The 19,087-nt window shown below is 42.7% G+C and overlaps 1 protein-coding gene across 3 annotated transcripts; it reads right to left on the bottom strand.

Moving 5' to 3' along the window:
- Window positions 1–3,411: 3,411 nt before the first annotated feature.
- Window positions 3,412–18,832, bottom strand: zgc:113278 (Translocating chain-associated membrane protein 1-like 1-like). 3 transcript variants are annotated; one of them, XR_007139322.1, is made up of 12 exons: window positions 18,508–18,832; window positions 13,014–13,080; window positions 12,803–12,921; window positions 11,645–11,761; window positions 11,490–11,548; window positions 10,712–10,796; window positions 10,418–10,488; window positions 9,214–9,318; window positions 7,813–7,956; window positions 7,475–7,635; window positions 5,275–6,739; window positions 3,412–5,203 (listed from the first exon to the last, which is right to left on the bottom strand). XR_007139322.1 is itself a non-coding variant. In XM_047807470.1 (11 exons), the coding sequence occupies exons 1-11, from the start codon at window positions 18,625–18,627 to the stop codon at window positions 6,666–6,668; spliced, it is 1,122 nt and encodes a 373-aa protein (XP_047663426.1). In that variant the 5' UTR covers window positions 18,628–18,832; the 3' UTR covers window positions 3,412–6,665. The 3 variants fall into 3 exon arrangements, 2 of the variants coding, with proteins under 2 accessions (XP_047663426.1, XP_047663427.1); XM_047807470.1 differs by having other exon boundaries at window positions 3,412–6,739; XM_047807471.1 differs by lacking the exon at window positions 18,508–18,832 and adding an exon at window positions 18,270–18,341 and having other exon boundaries at window positions 3,412–6,739.
- Window positions 18,833–19,087: the final 255 nt, after the last annotated feature.

Here is a 19,087-nt window from a genome sequence, read left to right as displayed (position 1 = left end):
TGATGGAGAAGAGGAGAAAAGAGAGGGAAAGATAAATAAATCAGAGTTCTTAGAGTTTATTTTATTACTCATTATTTTATATAATGAGTAATAAAATAAACTCTAAGAACTCTGATTTATAATTAGATTATTTAAAAATGTAAATATTTAAATCAGAACTGAGTGCAGGAGAAAAAATACCATGAGGTTTAAAACATATTGAACATTAGTATTGATTGTGAGTTTTATTGCATCATGAAACAGCAGAGCCAATCATGTGTCAGTATGCAAATGTGTCCTGTTCAAATCCTGTTTACTAAAGGAGGGGGTGGGGACAAATGTATGTATAATTTCTATTTAATTTGCATATTCATGCCTTAAGAAGTTCAGAGGGTTTAAGAAGAAACCACAAGCAAAAATTCACACACATTTCATGTGATCAGTCATTTTCACGTGTTAAAAACGTGACATTGAATTTTGAACATAAATAAATGGTACAGTGTAACCCTGACTGTAGAGGTACAGTGTAACCCCGACTGTAGAGGTACAGTGTAACCCCGACTGTAGAGGTACAGTGTAACCCCGACTGTAGAGGTACAGTATAACCCCGACTGTAGAGGTACAGTGTAACCCCGACTGTAGAGGTACAGTGTAACCCCGACTGTAGAGGTACAGTGTAACCCCGACTGTAGAGGTACAGTGTAACCCCGACTGTAGAGGTACAGTATAACCCCGACTGTAGAGGTACAGTGTAACCCCGACTGTAGAGGTACAAACAAAAAACAAAAAAACACGGAAATAAAATAAGTGTAAAAATATGAAATTAAAATTTGAAATTGAATTTTGAACATTAAAATAAAAAAGTAAAAATCACAAAAAGTCACTGAACATACAAAATGTTTTTGAACCATAATGTGTCTAAAAGCTGCACAAGTGCCTTTCACAAAGGATCGATGGTATTGATTGATCCATTGTTGCATCATAATATCTAAGATCCAATCGTATGTCCATGTGCAAATGTAGCCATAGATTTCTTTTAATTCTATTTTGTTTTTGCTTCTTTGCTGCATGTTTGAAAAAATTATAATTAAATATTCTTCTGCATCATATACCGAATAAACTGACATGTAAATTAGTGTAAATAAGTTTATTATAGTTATTAATAGTAAAAGGCACGGGGCACAGCTGGTAGGCGCACACACACACACACACACACACACACACACACACACACACACACACACACACATACAGCTAATTGTGAGCTATTAGTCTGCACTCCAGCTAATGACAAGTCTTATTAAATAGAGAATTCCAAATGAAGCGCGTTAAATCAGAAAGTTCTCTCCTTTTAATGAAGCTCATTTATATGGAAATTGGGCACGAGGGCTGCAAATCGCACGCAGATTTATGCTCGTTGTCTGTAGCTGAGCAAATTAACGCACAGAAAAGTTAGACGAGTGTTTGGGTTTTGTATTTGTCTAAAAACCAGAGCTGCGATTTGTGTCATTAGTACGGAATATCTCACGCACACACACACACACACACACACACACACACACACACACACACACACACACACACACACACACACACACACACACACGAGCGGTTATAAGACGCATCATTAGTAACAGTGAATTAACGTAGAGACGAAACCAATGACTCGATATAATGATTTAATTTGTTTAAATTACCGTATTTTCTGGACTATACAACAAGAGTACAGAGTAAAGATATCTATCTATCTATCTATCTATCTATCTATCTATCTATCTATCTATCTATCTATCTATCTATCTATCTATCCGTCCATCCATCCATCCATCCATCCATGCATCCATGCATCCATCCATCGGCTCCTTTGTTAGCCTTATTGTACACAATAGAGTAACACCAATGATGATGTTGAGTGACTGTCACTGCTCCGAACAACGTGATTGTTATTCTATAAAAGTGAAACCACTGCATTTTAATAATTAAAGAGATTCAGACACATAAACATAATTTTTATCTATTTATAGTTGCATTGAATGTTCAGTTTAAACAGTATAAATATTCACCAGCCTCTCTAAATTCCCTCTGTTCCTTAAGAGCTTTAACTCTGACAGTAACCTTTAAAGCACTGACACTGGAGACTCCTTCCATCCACATTTCCCCTAACATACATTTTAAAAGTGTGTTCATCATTAGCATTGCATCTGCCCGAACAAGCTGTTGCTATAGAAACGATAAGGTTTCAGAGCGAGTGCATTAATATAGACGTGCGCTACTTTCAGAGCTCCTGTTAGAGAAGACTAATTAATACCTTCTGAGTCCAGGATTCACCTGCGCTGTGGTGTAATAAAATAACTTACTACAGGCACTAATCACTGTTATGTCTCTCATTTCTCACTTATAGTTGTATTAAACACGACTGGATGAAAAATTGTTTCTCTTTCTTGTCTTCATTCAGTGTGGAAACATCTCGACGGGTTCTGTGCAACTCTGTTTATAGTCTGTGTCTCCCTCTAGTGGAGACATTCTGCAACTGACAGTAACAAAACGGGAATTCTCTCAAAGTGTGATTTTCTGGCTTTCAGTTCATTCATTTGTGTTTCTGTGCATTATAAAGTGCTTTATTAGGTTATAAAAAAACCCCCACTGCTATAAGAAAACAATCAGCAACAACAGTGTGGTCTGTTGAAGTTACTGTTCCAATGTAAAGTGGATGTAGACGTACAATGTAACCCCAACTGTACAGTGTAACCATGACTGTAGAGGTACAGTGTAACCCCAACTGTACAGTGTAACCCCAACTGTACAGTGTAACCATGACTGTAGAGGTACAGTGTAACCCCAACTGTACAGTGTAACCCCGACTGTACAGTGTAACCATGACTGTAGAAGTACAGTGTAACCCCAACTGTACAGTGTAACCCCGACTGTACAGTGTAACCATGACTGTAGAAGTACAGTGTAACCCCAACTGTACAGTGTAACCCCGACTGTAGAATATAACCCCGACTAGAGGTACAGTGTAACTCCGAATGTAGAATATAACCCCGACTGTAGGTACAGTGTAACCCTGCCTCTTGTATCCTTCTTCTGTCAGCGTTCACGTCCGTCTTTATAACTGTTTTTTTTTTGTTCGGTCTAATAAGACATTAAAATTATATAAATAAAATCAAATGAGCACAAAAATCCTACACATTCTGAGCAGTAAGTATGACGATTATTATACTGACCCCGTGATGAAACATCACAACAGACTAAAAATAAATTACTAAAAAAAAAATGCTTTGATGTAAATTATATTTGCATCTCTAATATTTAAACAAGCTTTAATCATCAGAACTTGAACTTGTTCTCACTCATTTTCATTGTTAAACACACACACACACACACACACACACACACACACACACACACACACACACACACACACACAGGTTTAAGCCAAAGGTTTTAATCAAAACAGAAATCAAACCAACAAACAAGTAACACAGAAGATTTGCATAAATACAGAGATCAACATTTTATATAAAAGCAATGCGACATACAGACGAGCATCTGAAAAATAATCGAATAAAAATAAAGAGAACTGTGCATTTATATGTAAAAATAAAGGATTTAAGGTTCGTCTCCTTGTGACGTGTTTAAGAAGAGAATAAAGAAGCTTTGGTGCAACATATCAGTTTTTTTTTTTGCTTTTTATGCCGTATTTTCCAAACCAGTGAACAGAACAAAATCCCAGGAGTGGATGAGAAATGACACTTTAGTGTTTTCACACACGACATGCTGCTTTCTGTTCTGCTGCGTTAAACAAACACCGCACGCTGAAAAATCTCACAAAATCGACGATTACAGGCTAAAAAACACGACGATTCACAATCAATACACGGCGTTTTAGCACCTCTTGCATAATCAGTAAAAAAAAAAAACGCAAAAACGCTGTGGAAATCAGTCCGGAAAATTAAATCAAGCAAAAAAAAAAAAAGCGTCAAAATCACACAACAAATCAAACGTTCTGAACAGAAAAATCCGCTCTCGGTTTAAACCCTGAACTTTTCTACCCACTCTTTTTCTCGCCAGGTTTTGGACCCGCACCTTCGGGGTAGAAAGCTCTCCTCCGGCACAGTACAAAAATAAAACTCGGAAATCAACGAGGCATAAAAAAATAAGTGCTAAATAAACGTTAATCTCTCTACAGTCGTTTTTCAGGTCTATAAAAATAGTTTAAAAATCTAACAAGAAGTCGGCGTGTGAATATAATCATCTACACGACATCTGACCGCCAGACAACCGCGAGGTCGACGGATAAAACGTTAAAAAAAGGGCGACTTTGCTCTTTCCCTCCTGAGACGCCGCCACACGGAGGCAGAAATGGTAAAAAGTGGTGAAGTTTCTCTGAACGTTCGCAGCAGAGACGAGGGGAAAAAAACACGGATAAAACAAATCATTACAAAAGGTGATGTGTGAAAAGTTTAGAGACTTTGTCAATGCCGCATGCCAATAATTTTGTGTCAAAATTAAATTAAGTTTATATATATATATATATATATATATATATAGAGAGAGAGAGAGAGAGAGAGAGAGATCAGGGTTTAAATTTATAATCAAACGACAAGCATTTTTTTAAATAATGAACGTTGTGTTGAGATATTTGAAGTGATTAAAGGTGCCAATACTTTTAGTTTTTACAACCAAATACAGAAAATGTAGTAAACAGATTTTTTCCCGTTCTGTCAGATGACTTTTTTTTAAAAACGATTTATAGAATTATAGAGTTACACTAACAACGTTTTTGTTTTATTAATATAAATTTTAATGGACTTTCGGTAATTTAAGTGATTTTTAATGTTATTTTTTTTGCCAGAGATGCCGAAAGAAAAATGCATGATGTCCGAAGTGAAAACAGACGAAACATTGACGTCAAAATCACTGGGAAAGAGCAAGAGGTCGTTTTTACACCATTTGGCAATTCAGAAACATACAGTATCAGGAGAGAGAGAGAGAGAGAGAGAGAGACAGAAAGAGAAACAGAGAGACAGAGAGACAGAGAGAGAGAGAGAGAGAGAGAGAGAGAGAGAGAGGAGTTATACACAATAAAATTCACAGAGTAAGAATAGCTTAAACAAGACCTCACCTCTCTCGCTCACAAGACATTTGGTACAAAATTCAAAACCAGAATCTTCTCTCACACACACACACACACACACACACACACACACACACACACACACTTCTTTAAATCAAACCTATCAAGGTGCAACATGATTCATGCACTCAACCCATAAACATGCACAAGTGCACAACACACACACACACACACACACACACACACACACACACACACACACACACACACACACACACACACACATACAGAAATCCGTTCATTATGAATGAAGATGAAGATGCAAAGTCACCCACAGCGTATCATCTTAAGGACACTTGAGAGATGATTGTATTGGAGGAGAACACTTTCATAAATGGAGCTGTGCACGCTGGGATGAAGAACAAACTGAATAATAATAATAATAATAATAACAATAATGGATGGAAAGAAGAGAAAGTAAACAAAATAAAGACAAATTAAACCCACCCCGTCCCACTCGGGTAACGACAGTGTTTCACTCCTCTACTTCTAGCGAGTGATTATAAATACACACGTGTGTAGTTTCTGCAGTAAAACCGTGTTCTACAGGACACATCGTGCACTAGATTATAGTGAGCACTTCTAGTGAACAGGAAGTCAGTCTGAACGACGTTTAACGTTAAGATGAAGAATTTTACACTCATCAGCATTTATTAAACACAACAAAACATAAAAAAAACATCACTATAAAGATTGTTTTTATTGTAACTGCTGATGTTCAGTGTGCCACACGTCATCTTATCATTAAATCCGTCGCTAACGTGATTGACCAATCGGTGATCAGCAGCGATTTTAGCCCCGCCTACACGATTCAAATGATAAAACTTTGTGGAAAATTCAACTAATTTGGTAAATTTGACGAACATAAGCGAATAAAAAACATACTTTAAAAAAAGAGGGCCTTCAAAATAGATAAAAGGTGAGGCAATGTGTCCTTCAGACCTCTAGGGGGAGCACTTTCATCAGGCATAGTGTAAAATAAAAAAAAAAGGGGGGGGGGTAGTCTTTTAGCCACAAAGACTAAAAAACCCTACTGGAAAAAGGACACACTTCCTTTATGACTTTAGAGACACGGCGACAGATGCTGATGATGAAGATGAAAAAGATGAAGATGAGAAGGGCGACCATTTGTTGTTGTTGTTTTTTTTTTTTTTAAAAAAAGCTCAAGTCCTAAAGAATAGGGGGGGGGGGGGGGGGGGAACCAGTCTTAATAGACACCCCTGGGGTACAACCCATAATCAAATCACCACTCAGAAGACAAACCTGAACCTTTTCTTCACAAGGTTTTTCCCCACAAAGCTTCTGAAACACCTCCTGATTGATAAACCGGACAAAAAAAAAAAAAAAAAAAAAAACACGCTAAAAATACTGAGATTTAAAACAAACTGAAGTGAACCGCTCCCTTCACCCACCCCCGGAGCCCAGTGCGGCCAGCGGACAGTTAGAAGACGTCTGAGAGACACGGAGCTTCTTCGGGAGACAGTAAAAAGCTTTTCTTTCTACAGCTGGACTCAAGAAAGAGATTTGTCCGGATCCGTCTGCTGCTCTACGTGGATTTGGATTTTCTTGCTCGTGGTGATGTTTTGTCCTCTGATTTCATCACGCCGTTGACCGAACCTCCTGAGAGACAAACATAACGGAACGAGTGAGCGCCACCGACAGGACGAAGTAGGAACTGCAGAACATTTACAGTGTAGACCATCATGTAGATCATCCGGGTTTCTCTTTTAAAATTAATCATCATTTTAAATATGGCTTTGGTTTCCGATTGTCATTAAACACTAAACTGCTGGTCATTTTCCAATGAGTGTGTTATTACAATCTGTCATCACCTTTAACTCTAGTTCTGATCTGAGTGTCAGACATTCATTCATTCATTTTCTACCGCTTATCCGAACTTCTCAGGTCACGGGGAGCCTGTGCCTATCTCAGGCGTCATCGGGCATCAAGGCAGGATACACCCTGGACGGAGTGCCAACCCATCACAGGGCACACACACACACACACACACACACACACTACGGACAATTTTCCAGAGATGCCAATCAACCTACCATGCATGTCTTTGGACCGGGGGAGGAAACCGGAGTACCCGGAGGAAACCCCCGAGGCACGGGGAGAACATGCAAACTCCACACACACAAGGCGGAGGTGGGAATCGATCCCACAACCCTGGAGGTGTGAGGCGAACGTGCTAACCACTAAGACCCCCCCCCCCGTCAGACCTGTGAGTCTCTACATTAGTAAATGATCTGGTTCTGATTTGAGGTTTTATAGAGAAACACAGCTCATCTATAACTTCCTGGTTTGTTCCTTTATTCTGGGGTAGGATTACAGATGATGCCCCCCTCTCACCCCGGGTCGAGTCCTTCTTGCCGGGTTTGCTCTTGGGACTGACGATCTTCTTCTTGTTGCTCTGGACCTGACTCTGCTCTCTCCACTTCTTCAGCTGGAAGTTAATAAACTTCCACATCATCCAGGCCTGGGTCAAGCAAATGGCTGAGAGACACGTCATCCTGAGAGTGAGAGCACACACACACACACATCAACACCAACACACACCCCCACACAACACACACCCCCCAACACACACACACCCACACACTTTAAAACAGGAAGTGTTTCTTGCTTCAGCTTGCATTACTGTAAACTTCCTCGTGTGTGTAGACGTAGCTGCTGGGATTAAACTTTACCTCACAGTGAGAACATTAAAGTTTCCTTCAGACAGAGAAAAGCCCTGATTATCTGTACGGGAAAGTCCGAACCCAAACGTCAGGACTGAGAGCGTGAGGGTCAGGAGACGGGCAATGACAAAGAGCAGAGCCCACAGAGTGAACCTGAGAGAGAGAGAGAGAGAGAGAGAGAGAGAGAGAGAGAGAGAGAGAGAGAGAAAGGGGGACAGAGAGAGAGAGAGAGAGAGAGAAAAGGGGGGGGGGAGAGAGAGAGACAGAGAGAGAGTGAGACAGAGAGAGAGAGAGACAGAGAGAGAGAGAGAGAGAGAGAAAGGGGGGGGGAGAGAGATACAGAGAGAGATGGGGAGGGAGAGAGACAGAGAGACACAGAGAGAGAGACACAGAGAGAGAGACACAGAGAGAAAGGTAGAGAGACAGAGAGAGAGACAGAGAGACACAGAGAGAGACACAGAGAGAGACAGAGAGAGACACAGAGAGAGAGACACAGAGAGAGAGACACAGAGAGAGAGACACAGAGAGAAAGGTAGAGAGACAGAGAGAGAGACAGAGAGACGGGGAGGGAGACAGAGAGAGAGACAGAGAGACACAGAGAGAGACACAGAGAGAGAGACACAGAGAGAGAGAGAGAGACACAGAGAGAGACAGAGAGAGAGAGAGAGAGAAAGGGGGAGAGAGAGAGAGAGACAGAGAGAAAGGGACACAGAGTGAGAGAGAGAGAGAGAGAGAGAGAGAGATCAACACATCAATATTTACACATTAAATATTAAACAGAACTGACCGAATCTCAAACAAAACACCAAACTGGCCCTAAATGGACAGTACACTAAGTACACTGAGTAAACCTAACCACAGTAACTGCCCCAACACTGAGGACCCTGGGGTACATACAGACTGCGGGAACTCTGTTCTCTGCGCGCACGAGAGAGAGAGAGAGAGAGAGAGAGAGAGAGAGAGAGAGAGAGAGAGAGAGAGACAGAGAGTGACAGACACACACACACACACACACACACACACACACAGTTAGTAATTAAAATGAATACTTTAAATGATGATAATTTTCGCTTGTTCTTATTTAACACTTTCTATCATTACTTGAAACAAAAGTATTTGTATTAATTTTTATATTTTTTGTCATTTTTAAATTATTATTATTAATTCTAATAAACCGTTTTACTGCCTTTCAGGTTTTCACCTTAATGTAAAGTCACCAAACCCAATGTTTACTTATCAGAGCCGAGTCAGAGCCGAGTCAGAGCCACAGCAGAAGAGGGATGTTCTACCTGCTCTGAAGGGGTTAAACTGTGGGATTCATCACTTTATACACCAATAAAACAAAAACTAAAACACAGAGGAGGAGGAGGAGGATGATGATGAAGAGGAGGAGAGGAAGTGAACACACACCCTTTCTGCTTGTTCTCATTGCTGAAGTAGAAGAGACGAGACGCATGGAACAGAAGCTCCACCAGGTAGTGAGGAACCAGAAGAACCAAACCTAACCTGTGCAGACTGATCACACACACACACACACACACACAGACACACACACACACACACACAGAGACACAGACACACAGACACCCAGAGACACAGACACCCACACAGAGAGACACACCCACACACAGAGACACACCCACACACAGAGACAGACACACACACAGAGACAGACACACACACAGAGACAGACACACACACAGAGACAGACACACACACAGAGACAGACACACACACAGAGACAGACACACACACAGAGACAGACACACACACACACACACAGAGACACACACAGAGACACACACACAGACACACACACAGACACACACACAGACACACACACAGACAGACACACACACAGACACACACACAGAGACACACACACAGAGACACACACACAGAGACACACACACAGAGACACACACACAGAGACACACACACAGAGACACACACACAGAGACACACACACACAGAGACACACACACACAGAGACACACACACACAGACACACACACACAGACACACACACACAGACACACACACACAGACACACACACACAGACACACACACAGACACACACACAGACACACACACAGACACACACACAGACACACACACAGACACACACACAGACACACACACAGACACACACACAGACACACACACAGACACACACAGACACACACACAGACACACACACAGACACACACACACACAGAGACACACACACAGAGACACACACACAGAGACACACACACAGAGACACACACACAGAGACACACACACAGAGACACACACACAGAGACACACACACACAGAGACAGACACACACAGAGACAGACACACACAGAGAGACACACACAGAGAGACACACACAGAGAGACACACACACACACAGAGAGACACACACACACACACAGACACAGACACACACAGAGACACACACAGAGACAGACACACACAGACACACACACCAGAGTGAACCTAAGTAAAATCTCAGCATCTCCACCTGATGGTAATTCAGACTAAACACAAGCTGCATCATTTACACAGGGAGGTTTATCTTATTTTTAGAGGAGACTTAAGGAAGGTGAAGAGTTGGAGGAGACTCACTTGAGGACGTAGGCACCGGTGATGTGGAAGATGTAAAGACAGATGTAGTAAAGTTGGCGAGGAATATCTTCCTGAAAACACGGACACGTGATCCGATTGGAGCGAGAGACACGTGAGGAATAAATCAGAGCAAACTCGGGATTAAACATTAACCTGTTCCTTATTCTGATAGGAAACGAGCGCTGAATAAAAGCTTGTTGCCGTGGTGATATATAAACCATCTATTAAATCTAACTATACAATATTACGGAACATCAGATTGTAAACACGGAGCCTGTCGCTTGCAGTCTTTACCTTTCTGACTTTCTGGAAGTAAAGTTCTGGCAGCGCGTGGAACCAGTACGCCATCTGACAGATGTAGAAGAACTTCACCTGAAAACTGAGACAGACAGGAAAAATACTGGGGGGAAAAAAAAAACAACGCTACAGAAATCCAACGTTGTGTGTCGCACGTAGGAGAGGAGCTCTGAGTAAAGGGCGGTCATTTAACTCGAGTAAACTCCATGTTTTAAATGTCTTCAAATATTTGTGTAGATTTACATCCATCCATCAACAGGCAGAGCGAACTGAAGAGCAGTAGGAACGCTTCCGCCGCGTCCTCTTTTTTATAGGGTGCCATTACTTTCGCTCTGGTTGAATGCCTAGTAAGTTTTTATATGGGCTACATTATGGATTTCATGTGGAACTGCTTTCTTTCAAATATGCGAGGTCATCACTTATTAACGCTGAGCCGGGTCAAATAAAGTGATTCACTCGACTCTTATTAGTGAAACGAGTCATTAGAGTTGACACATTCTTTTGGTTTGCTGAGAATATTATAGCAAATCCCTGAAAAGAGTCGATTCTTATTAGTGAACGGAGTCAAATAACCTGATTCCATAAAAAGACCGAACACTTACTGCTGAGTCGAGTCAAATAATCCGATTCACTTAAAAAGACTCGACTCTTATTGGACAATTGAGTCAAATAACCGAAGAGTCGACTCTACTTTTTTGTTTCTGGATGTGTGTTTATTGCGTGTCTGTGTGTTTCAGGTGCTGTGTGTTGATGAGAATCAGTGAGTCTGACTTACGCCATGCGAGTGTGAGGATAACCTTCCCACAGGAATGTCGGATTGGTCACAAACTCCTCCTGCGGAACAATAAAAAAACATTTATTACAGACACGTACAAAACAAGAGTGAGTAACGAGGTGTGTGTGTGTGTGTGAGCGAGCTCAGGGTCTTACCGCCGTCAGGATGCTGCAGCCCCACATGAACGACGCCAGGTAAAACGCCGCCAGCTGCCCCGACTCGTTGAACTTGCTGTGTTTAGTTTTGGACAAGTGCAGACGCCGATTTATTTTCTGTAGAGATGAAGTGATTCGTGCAGATTAATTATAAACACACACAAAGTTTCAGTCCTCAAAATATAAAACCGCCCACAATTCCCATTTACACTAAAGATGTAAATGGGATGTGGGATGTGGGAGCTCAGTGGTTAGGGTGTTGGACTACTGATCGGAAGGTCATGGGTTCGTACCCCGGGCCCCTGAGCAAGGCCCTATTGCTCAGTTGTAAGTCACTCTGGATAAGGGTGTCTGCTAAATGCTGTAAATGTAAATGATGTAAAAGCCACAAATCTCCTTCATCTCTCCTTCATCTCTCCTTCATCTCGGTGATATCTGTTTTTATTCTGCTTGGATGGATGAAAAAGTGGAAGAAAGGAACTGAATGACGAAAAACAAAGGATAGAAAGAAGGAACTGGGTGACATGCTGGAAGAACAGATGGATGGATAGATTGATATATGGATGGATGGGTAGCAGGAAGGAAAGAAGGAACTGAAGAAAGGGTAGTTGGTTGGAAGTAAGGAAGGAAGGAAGGAAAGAACAGGAAAAATGAAAGAAAGAAAGAAAGGAAGAAAAAGAACAAAAGAAAAAAGAAAGAAAGAAAAAGAATGAAACAAAGAAAAAGAATGAAAGAAAGCAAGCAAGAAAGAAAAAAGAACGAAAGAAAAAAGAGAAAGAAAAAAGAAAGAAAGAAAAGAAAAAAGAAAGCAAGAAAGAAAGCAAGCAAGAAAAAAAGAAAGAAAAAGAACGAACGAAAGAAAGAAAAAGAACGAACGAAAGAAAGAAAAAGAAAGAAAGATGAAAAGAAAGAAAGAAAGAAAAGGAAAGAAAAGGAAAGAAAAAAGAAAAAAACGAAAAAGAACAAAGAAAGAAAGAAAAAGAACGAAAGAAGAAAAAAATAAAGAAGGAAAAGGAAAAAGAAAGAAAGAAAAAGAAAGAAAGAAGAAAAAAGACAGAAAGAAAAAGAAAAAAGAAAGAAAGAAGAGAGAGAGAGAGAGAGAGAGAGAGAGAGAGAGAAGCTGTAGGTGGATGCAGTAACAGTAAAAGTCAGACTTACATCTAACACATACTCCTGGATGAGAGCGTGCAGGATGACGGCGATCAGCAGGTAGAAGAAGACGGTGGCGATGTCTTTATGGCCGTACTGATAAAAGTTCACCAGCTCTGCCTTCTCATCTGTGCTCAGGGGACAGGTTCACAATTTACTCACTTCAATACAACACTGTTAAGGAGAGAGGAGGAAGAGGAGGAAGAGGAGGTGTACAGACCTGTAGCTGGAGTCTGTGTGACGTTGTACTGCACGGTGATGAACATGATGGCGAACTTTGCTGTAACCTGCAAAAAAATTAAAGTGAGTTCACATCACACACCATCACCTCATTCACACACCCCCCATCACCTCATTCACACACACACACACACACACACACACCATCACCTCATTCACATACACCCCCCCCATCACCTCATTCACACACACACACACACCCCATCACCTCATTCACACACACACACACCCCAACACCTCACACACACACACACACACACACACACACACACACACACACACACACACACACACACACACACACACACCATCACCTCATTCACACACACACCCCCCATCACCTCATTCACACACACACACACACACCCCATCACCTCATTCACACACACACACACACACACACACCATCACCTCATTCACACACACACACACACCCCCCATCACCTCATTCACACACACACACACACACACACCCCATCACCTCATTCACACACACCCCATCACCTCACACACACACACACACACACACACACACACACTGATGCTCTTTATTAGTTCTGTTCTTTCTTTCTTTATTTCTTTCTTTTTTTTATAAAGGAAAAAAACAACAACATTTCTTTCATTTTTTCTAAGCTTCCGTTCTGTGGCTTCATTCCTGTCATCTCATGTCCTTCCTGTCGGAGTCAAACACCATCCAGCTCCATAATTCTCACAGATTACACAACTCTAACCAATGACTCACCACCTCCGACTAATCACAGACTGACTCACCACCTCCGACTAATCACAGACCGACTCACCACCTCCGACTAATAAAATACGTAAATGTCCAAAAAATTCACACAGACAGCCGTTAAAATCTAATGAACATTCAAACGTCATTTAAATAAAATAAAACTACACAAAATACAGACAGGTTTTTGTTTTTCAGGTTTCAGGTCAGGGCTGAGCGATAAAACGATAACGATATGTATCGCGATAGACACGTGATCGATATCAATAAAAAAAATGTGTTCGATAAAACGTTCGATATTTTGTAGAAAACGGCGGTTGCAAAGCAAGTTTGGTTTCATCAACAAAGGCACTCGCTCTCTGGTAACCTAGCGACGTAGGGAGTGACACACTAACAGCCAATCATAGTGAACTTCCTCGCACTAAATTCTCAGGTTTCTCTGTTTATATTCATGAGCGTCGGAAGTAAATAAAAAGTGGGCGTGTCCCGTCCCACCCACATATAATGGTTCCGACGCTCATGTTTATATTTAACGCTTTGCACTATTTTATTTTCTGTCATTTCTCACCTTAAATGTTAAGAGATAATAGTTAAGTGTTCATTGTGACTTTAGACTCATGTTTACATTATAATTATTGGAGGTTTCCTGGTTGGTGACGTTTCTGTCTGAATAACTGACTGAGGGGATTCTGATCAGAGGAAGGTGAAGTTTCAGATAAAAAGGGTTGAGTGTAATATATTTTTCTTCTGGTCCTTATTTTAAATGGGTCATAAAAAATATCGATAATTATCGATATCGACCGATATGATATCGTGATACAGTTTCCGGCCGTATCGCCCAGCCCTATTTCAGATGATTCTGATTTTCTATTTAACATGAATTAAAACCCTTTTTAGTGTATTTAGAGAAGATAATGTCTAGACTTCAGTCGTGTGTTAAATAAATATACTATAAACTTCTAAATTCTTATATTTTAAGATGTATTTGCATAAACATATTTGTTGAATTATTGATTAAATGAGATAGTAAGTAGAGAAGACGTTCAGGTTTGTTAACGCGGTTTAATCTGCAGGACGTGTGTGAGATCTGTGGGACGTGGAAGAAAAATGGATGTCTTGGTGTGAGTGTGTTCAGGTGTGTGTGTGTGTGTGGATGTCTTGGTGTGAGTGTGTTCAGGTGTGTGTGTGTGTGGATGTCTTGGTGTGAGTGTGTTCAGGTGTGTGTGTGTGTGTGTGGATGTCTTGGTGTGAGTGTGTTCAGGTGTGTGTGTGGATGTCTTGGTGTGAGTGTGTTCAGGTGTGTGTGTGTGTGTGGATGTCTTGGTGTGAGTGTGTTCAGGTGTGTGTGTGTGTGTGGATGTCTTGGTGTGAGTGTGTTCAGGTGTGTGTGTGTGTGTGGATGTCTTGGTGTGAGTGTGTTAATGTGTGTGTGTTGGAGTCTTGGTGTGAGTGTGTTCAGGTGTGTGTGTGTGGATTGTCTTGGTGTGATGTGTTCAGGTGTGTGTGTGTGGATGTCTGGTGTGAGTGTGTTCAGGTGTGTGGTGTGGGTGGATGTCTTGGTGTGAGTGTGTTCAGGTGTGTGGTGTGTGGGATGTCTTGGTTGTGAGTGTGTTCAGGTGTGTGTGGATGTCTTGGTGTGAGTGTGTTCAGGTGTGTGTGTGTGTGTGTGTGTGTATGTCTTGGTGTGAGTGTGTTCAGGTGTGTGTGTGTGGTGGAAGGTCTCTGGGGGTGAGTGTGTTCAGGTGTGTGTGTGTAGATGTCTTGGTGTGAGTGTGTTCAGGTGTGTGTGTGTAGATGTCTTGGTGTGAGTGTGTTCAGGTGTGTGTGTGTAGATGTCTTGGTGTGAGTGTGTTCAGGTGTGTGTGGATGTCTTGGTGTGAGTGTGTTCAGGTGTGTGTGGATGTCTTGGTGTGAGTGTGTTCAGGTGTGTGTGGATGTCTTGGTGTGAGTGTGTTCAGGTGTGTGTGGATGTCTTGGTGTGAGTGTGTTCAGGTGTGTGTGTGTGTGTGTGTGGATGTCTTGGTGTGAGTGTGTTCAGGTGTGTGTGTGTGTGTGTGTGTGTGGATGTCTTGGTGTGAGTGTGTTCAGGTGTGTGTGTGTGTGGATGTCTTGGTGTGAGTGTGTTCAGGTGTGTGTGTGTGGATGTCTTGGTGTGAGATTGTTCAGGTGTGGTGTGTGTGTGGATGTCTTGGTGTGAGTGTGTTCAGGTGTGTGTGTGTGGATGTCTTGGTGTGAGTGTGTTCAGGTGTGTGTGTGGATGTCTTGGTGTGAGTGTGTTCAGGTGTGTGTGTGTGTGTGGATGTCTTGGTGTGAGTGTGTTCAGGTGTGTGTGTGTGGATGTCTTGGTGTGAGTGTGTTCAGGTGTGTGTGTGGATGTCTTGGTGTGAGTGTGTTCAGGTGTGTGTGTGGATGTCTTGGTGTGAGTGTGTTCAGGTGTGTGTGTGTGTGGATGTCTTGGTGTGAGTGTGTTCAGGTGTGTGTGTGTGTGGATGTCTTGGTGTGAGTGTGTTCAGGTGTGTGTGTGTGGATGTCTTGGTGTGAGTGTGTTCAGGTGTGTGTGTGTGTGTGTGTGGATGTCTTGGTGTTCAGGGTTTCCCGCAGAAAATGTGTTAGTTTAGGCGTTAGTTTCACAGATGGCGGTATGAGCCGTACAGCAACCCCCGTCCATAGATGGATGAGCTGGTGCGCATCATCAGGTGGTGGTTACAGTACGATCAACTCATCGCCAAGGAGGTGGTGGGGGGAAGTGGTCATGGTTCCTACAGGCACTACCATCTGAGAATGGAAAGTGGTAGGAATGAAAGGCTTGGGAAACCCCAAAGACTTCTTTAGCACGGGAAGTCGTGGCATAATGGTTAGAGAGTTTGACTCCTAACCCTAAGGTTGTGGGTTCGAGTCTCAGGGTGGCCACGACTGCCCGGAGTCATGAATACATCCTGGTGATAGTGGACTATGCCACCCGCTACCCTGAGGCGGTCCCACTTCAGAAGGCCACCTCCCAGAATATTGCCAGGGAGCTCCTAATGCTCTTCAAGTGAGCCGGGATCCCAAAGGACATCCTCAGCAATCAAGGTACCCCATTCATGTCGGAATTAATGATGGACCTGTGTCGGCTGTTGCAGGTCAAACACCCGAGGATGTCCGTCTACCACCCCAAGACAGGTGGACCTGTTGAGCGTTTCAACCAATCCCTCCCCCAATTGGGACCTCCTCCTTGCTTACGTCCTCTTCGCTGTCCGAGAAAAACCCCAGGCCTCCACAGACTTCACACCGTTTGAACTCCTATGCTGGGAGGAACAACCCTCCCCCATCCGCTCAGTCATCTACTTCATCCAGGACATGCAGGCATGGATCAAGCGCGCCCAGCCTGCACAGCAAAGGAGGTACAATCGGCCTGCCCAGGCTAGGGAACTTCACCCTGGTGACCGTGTAATGCTACTCGTTCCTAGCACCGCCTGCAAGTTCCTGGCGATGTGGCAGGGCCCGTACACAGTCCTCGAGAGCGTGGGACCTGTAGAATTTCAGTGTGCCGACACTCAATTATATCACATCAACATTTTGAAAAAATGGATTCCCCTCCGGCTGTGGTGTCTGCGCTTGCTTCCCTTCACACAGATCCACAAGAGCATGCACTGGTAAGAAGGGGGATATGATCTCACACCAGCCCAGCTGCACAACATCACAGAGCTCCTGGACCAGTTCTCAGATGTCTTCTCGTCCCGTCCAGGATGTACAGCGCTGGTGCATTATGAGATCAAGAAGGCGGCCATACAGGGTCCCGGAAGCCCGCCGTTGCGTTATGGAGGAAGAAGTGGAACGAATGTTGAAGGAAAGGATTATAGAGGAATCTGCCAGATCTTGGTCCAGCCCCATTGTGGTGGTGTTGCCTAAACCAGACGGGTCCATTTGCCTCTGTAACGACTTCCGGAGGCTCAACCAGAACTCGGATTTCGACAGCTATCCCCCCCCCTCCCCCGAGTGGATGACCTGGTGGAGCGCTTGGGGAAGGCCCGGTTCATTTCCACCCTCGAACTGACAAAGGGCTATTGGCAGGTGGCCGAAGACGGTGTTCAGCGCCGCAAATGGTCACTGGAAGTACCGGGTCCTTCCTTTTGGCCTACATGGGGTGCCGGTCACCTTCCAGCGCTGTGTGTATATATGTGTGTTTGTATTTGAATGTGTAAGTGTATATATATATATATGTGTGTGTGTGTGTGTATTTGTGTACATGTATGTGTGTGTATGTGTTCTGTACCTTGAACATGAGCCCCAGTAAGATGATCATGGCCACAGACGACACCATATCAGTGTGTATGTGTGTGTGTGTTCCGGTGTGTGTGTGTTCCGGTGTGTTTGTGTATATGTGTGTGTGTGTGTGTTCTGTACCTCAAACATGAGCCCCAGTAAGATGATCATGGCCACACACGACACCATATCTGTGTTCCGGTGTGTGTGTGTTCCGGTGTGTTTGTGTGTGTGTGTGTGTGTGTGTGTGTTCTGTACCTCGAACATGAGCCCCAGTAAGATGATCATGGCCACACACGACACCATATCAGTGTGTATGTGTGTGTGTTCCGGTGTGTGTGTGTTCCGGTGTGTTTGTGTATGTGTGTGTGTTCTGTACCTCGAACATGAGCCCCAGTAAGATGATCATGGCCACACACGACACCATATCAGTGTGTATGTGTGTGTGTGTGTGTTTGTGTGTGTGTGTGTGTGTGTGTGTGTGTGTGTTCTGTACCTCGAACATGAGCCCCAGTAAGATGATCATGGCCACACACGACACCATATCAGCGTGATTCTGGATAACAAACTCGTGGCTCAGAACCGGAGGACTTTTGTTCTTCTTCCTGAAGCCCATCTCAGAGTCCCAGCTGTCTGTCTGTACACACGGATAAAGCGCTAAACAGCTTCTTCTCTTTACAACAATAACAACATGAAGCCACTGAGATAAAGCGAGCTTTCACACTCCAGCTTCCGGAGTAAAGAAACACTTTGTATTCGTCTACAGATCCGACTGGAAGATACACCCGCTACCGGAAGTCAGCGCAGTCACGATTTACAAAACAAAAGTAACGTTTCCGCTTCAAATCGGTTTAAAGGGCTTCTGAGATAAAATAAATAAATAAATAAATAAATAAATAAATAAATAAATAAATAAATAAATAAATAAATAAATAAATCCAATATTAAAAAGGCTTAGAGTAAAGCACTGATTATGGACTTGTTTATTCACTTTACTGTAATATATCCCATTGTGCAATTACATAATTAATCAATTAAACTAATTCATATCATTTTGATGTCAATCCTGAAAAAAC

This window comes from Tachysurus fulvidraco, chromosome 23, assembly GCF_022655615.1.
Source record: "Tachysurus fulvidraco isolate hzauxx_2018 chromosome 23, HZAU_PFXX_2.0, whole genome shotgun sequence".
Taxonomy (NCBI): domain Eukaryota; kingdom Metazoa; phylum Chordata; class Actinopteri; order Siluriformes; family Bagridae; genus Tachysurus; species Tachysurus fulvidraco.
This window is presented reverse-complemented; position numbering and strand designations above follow the sequence as displayed.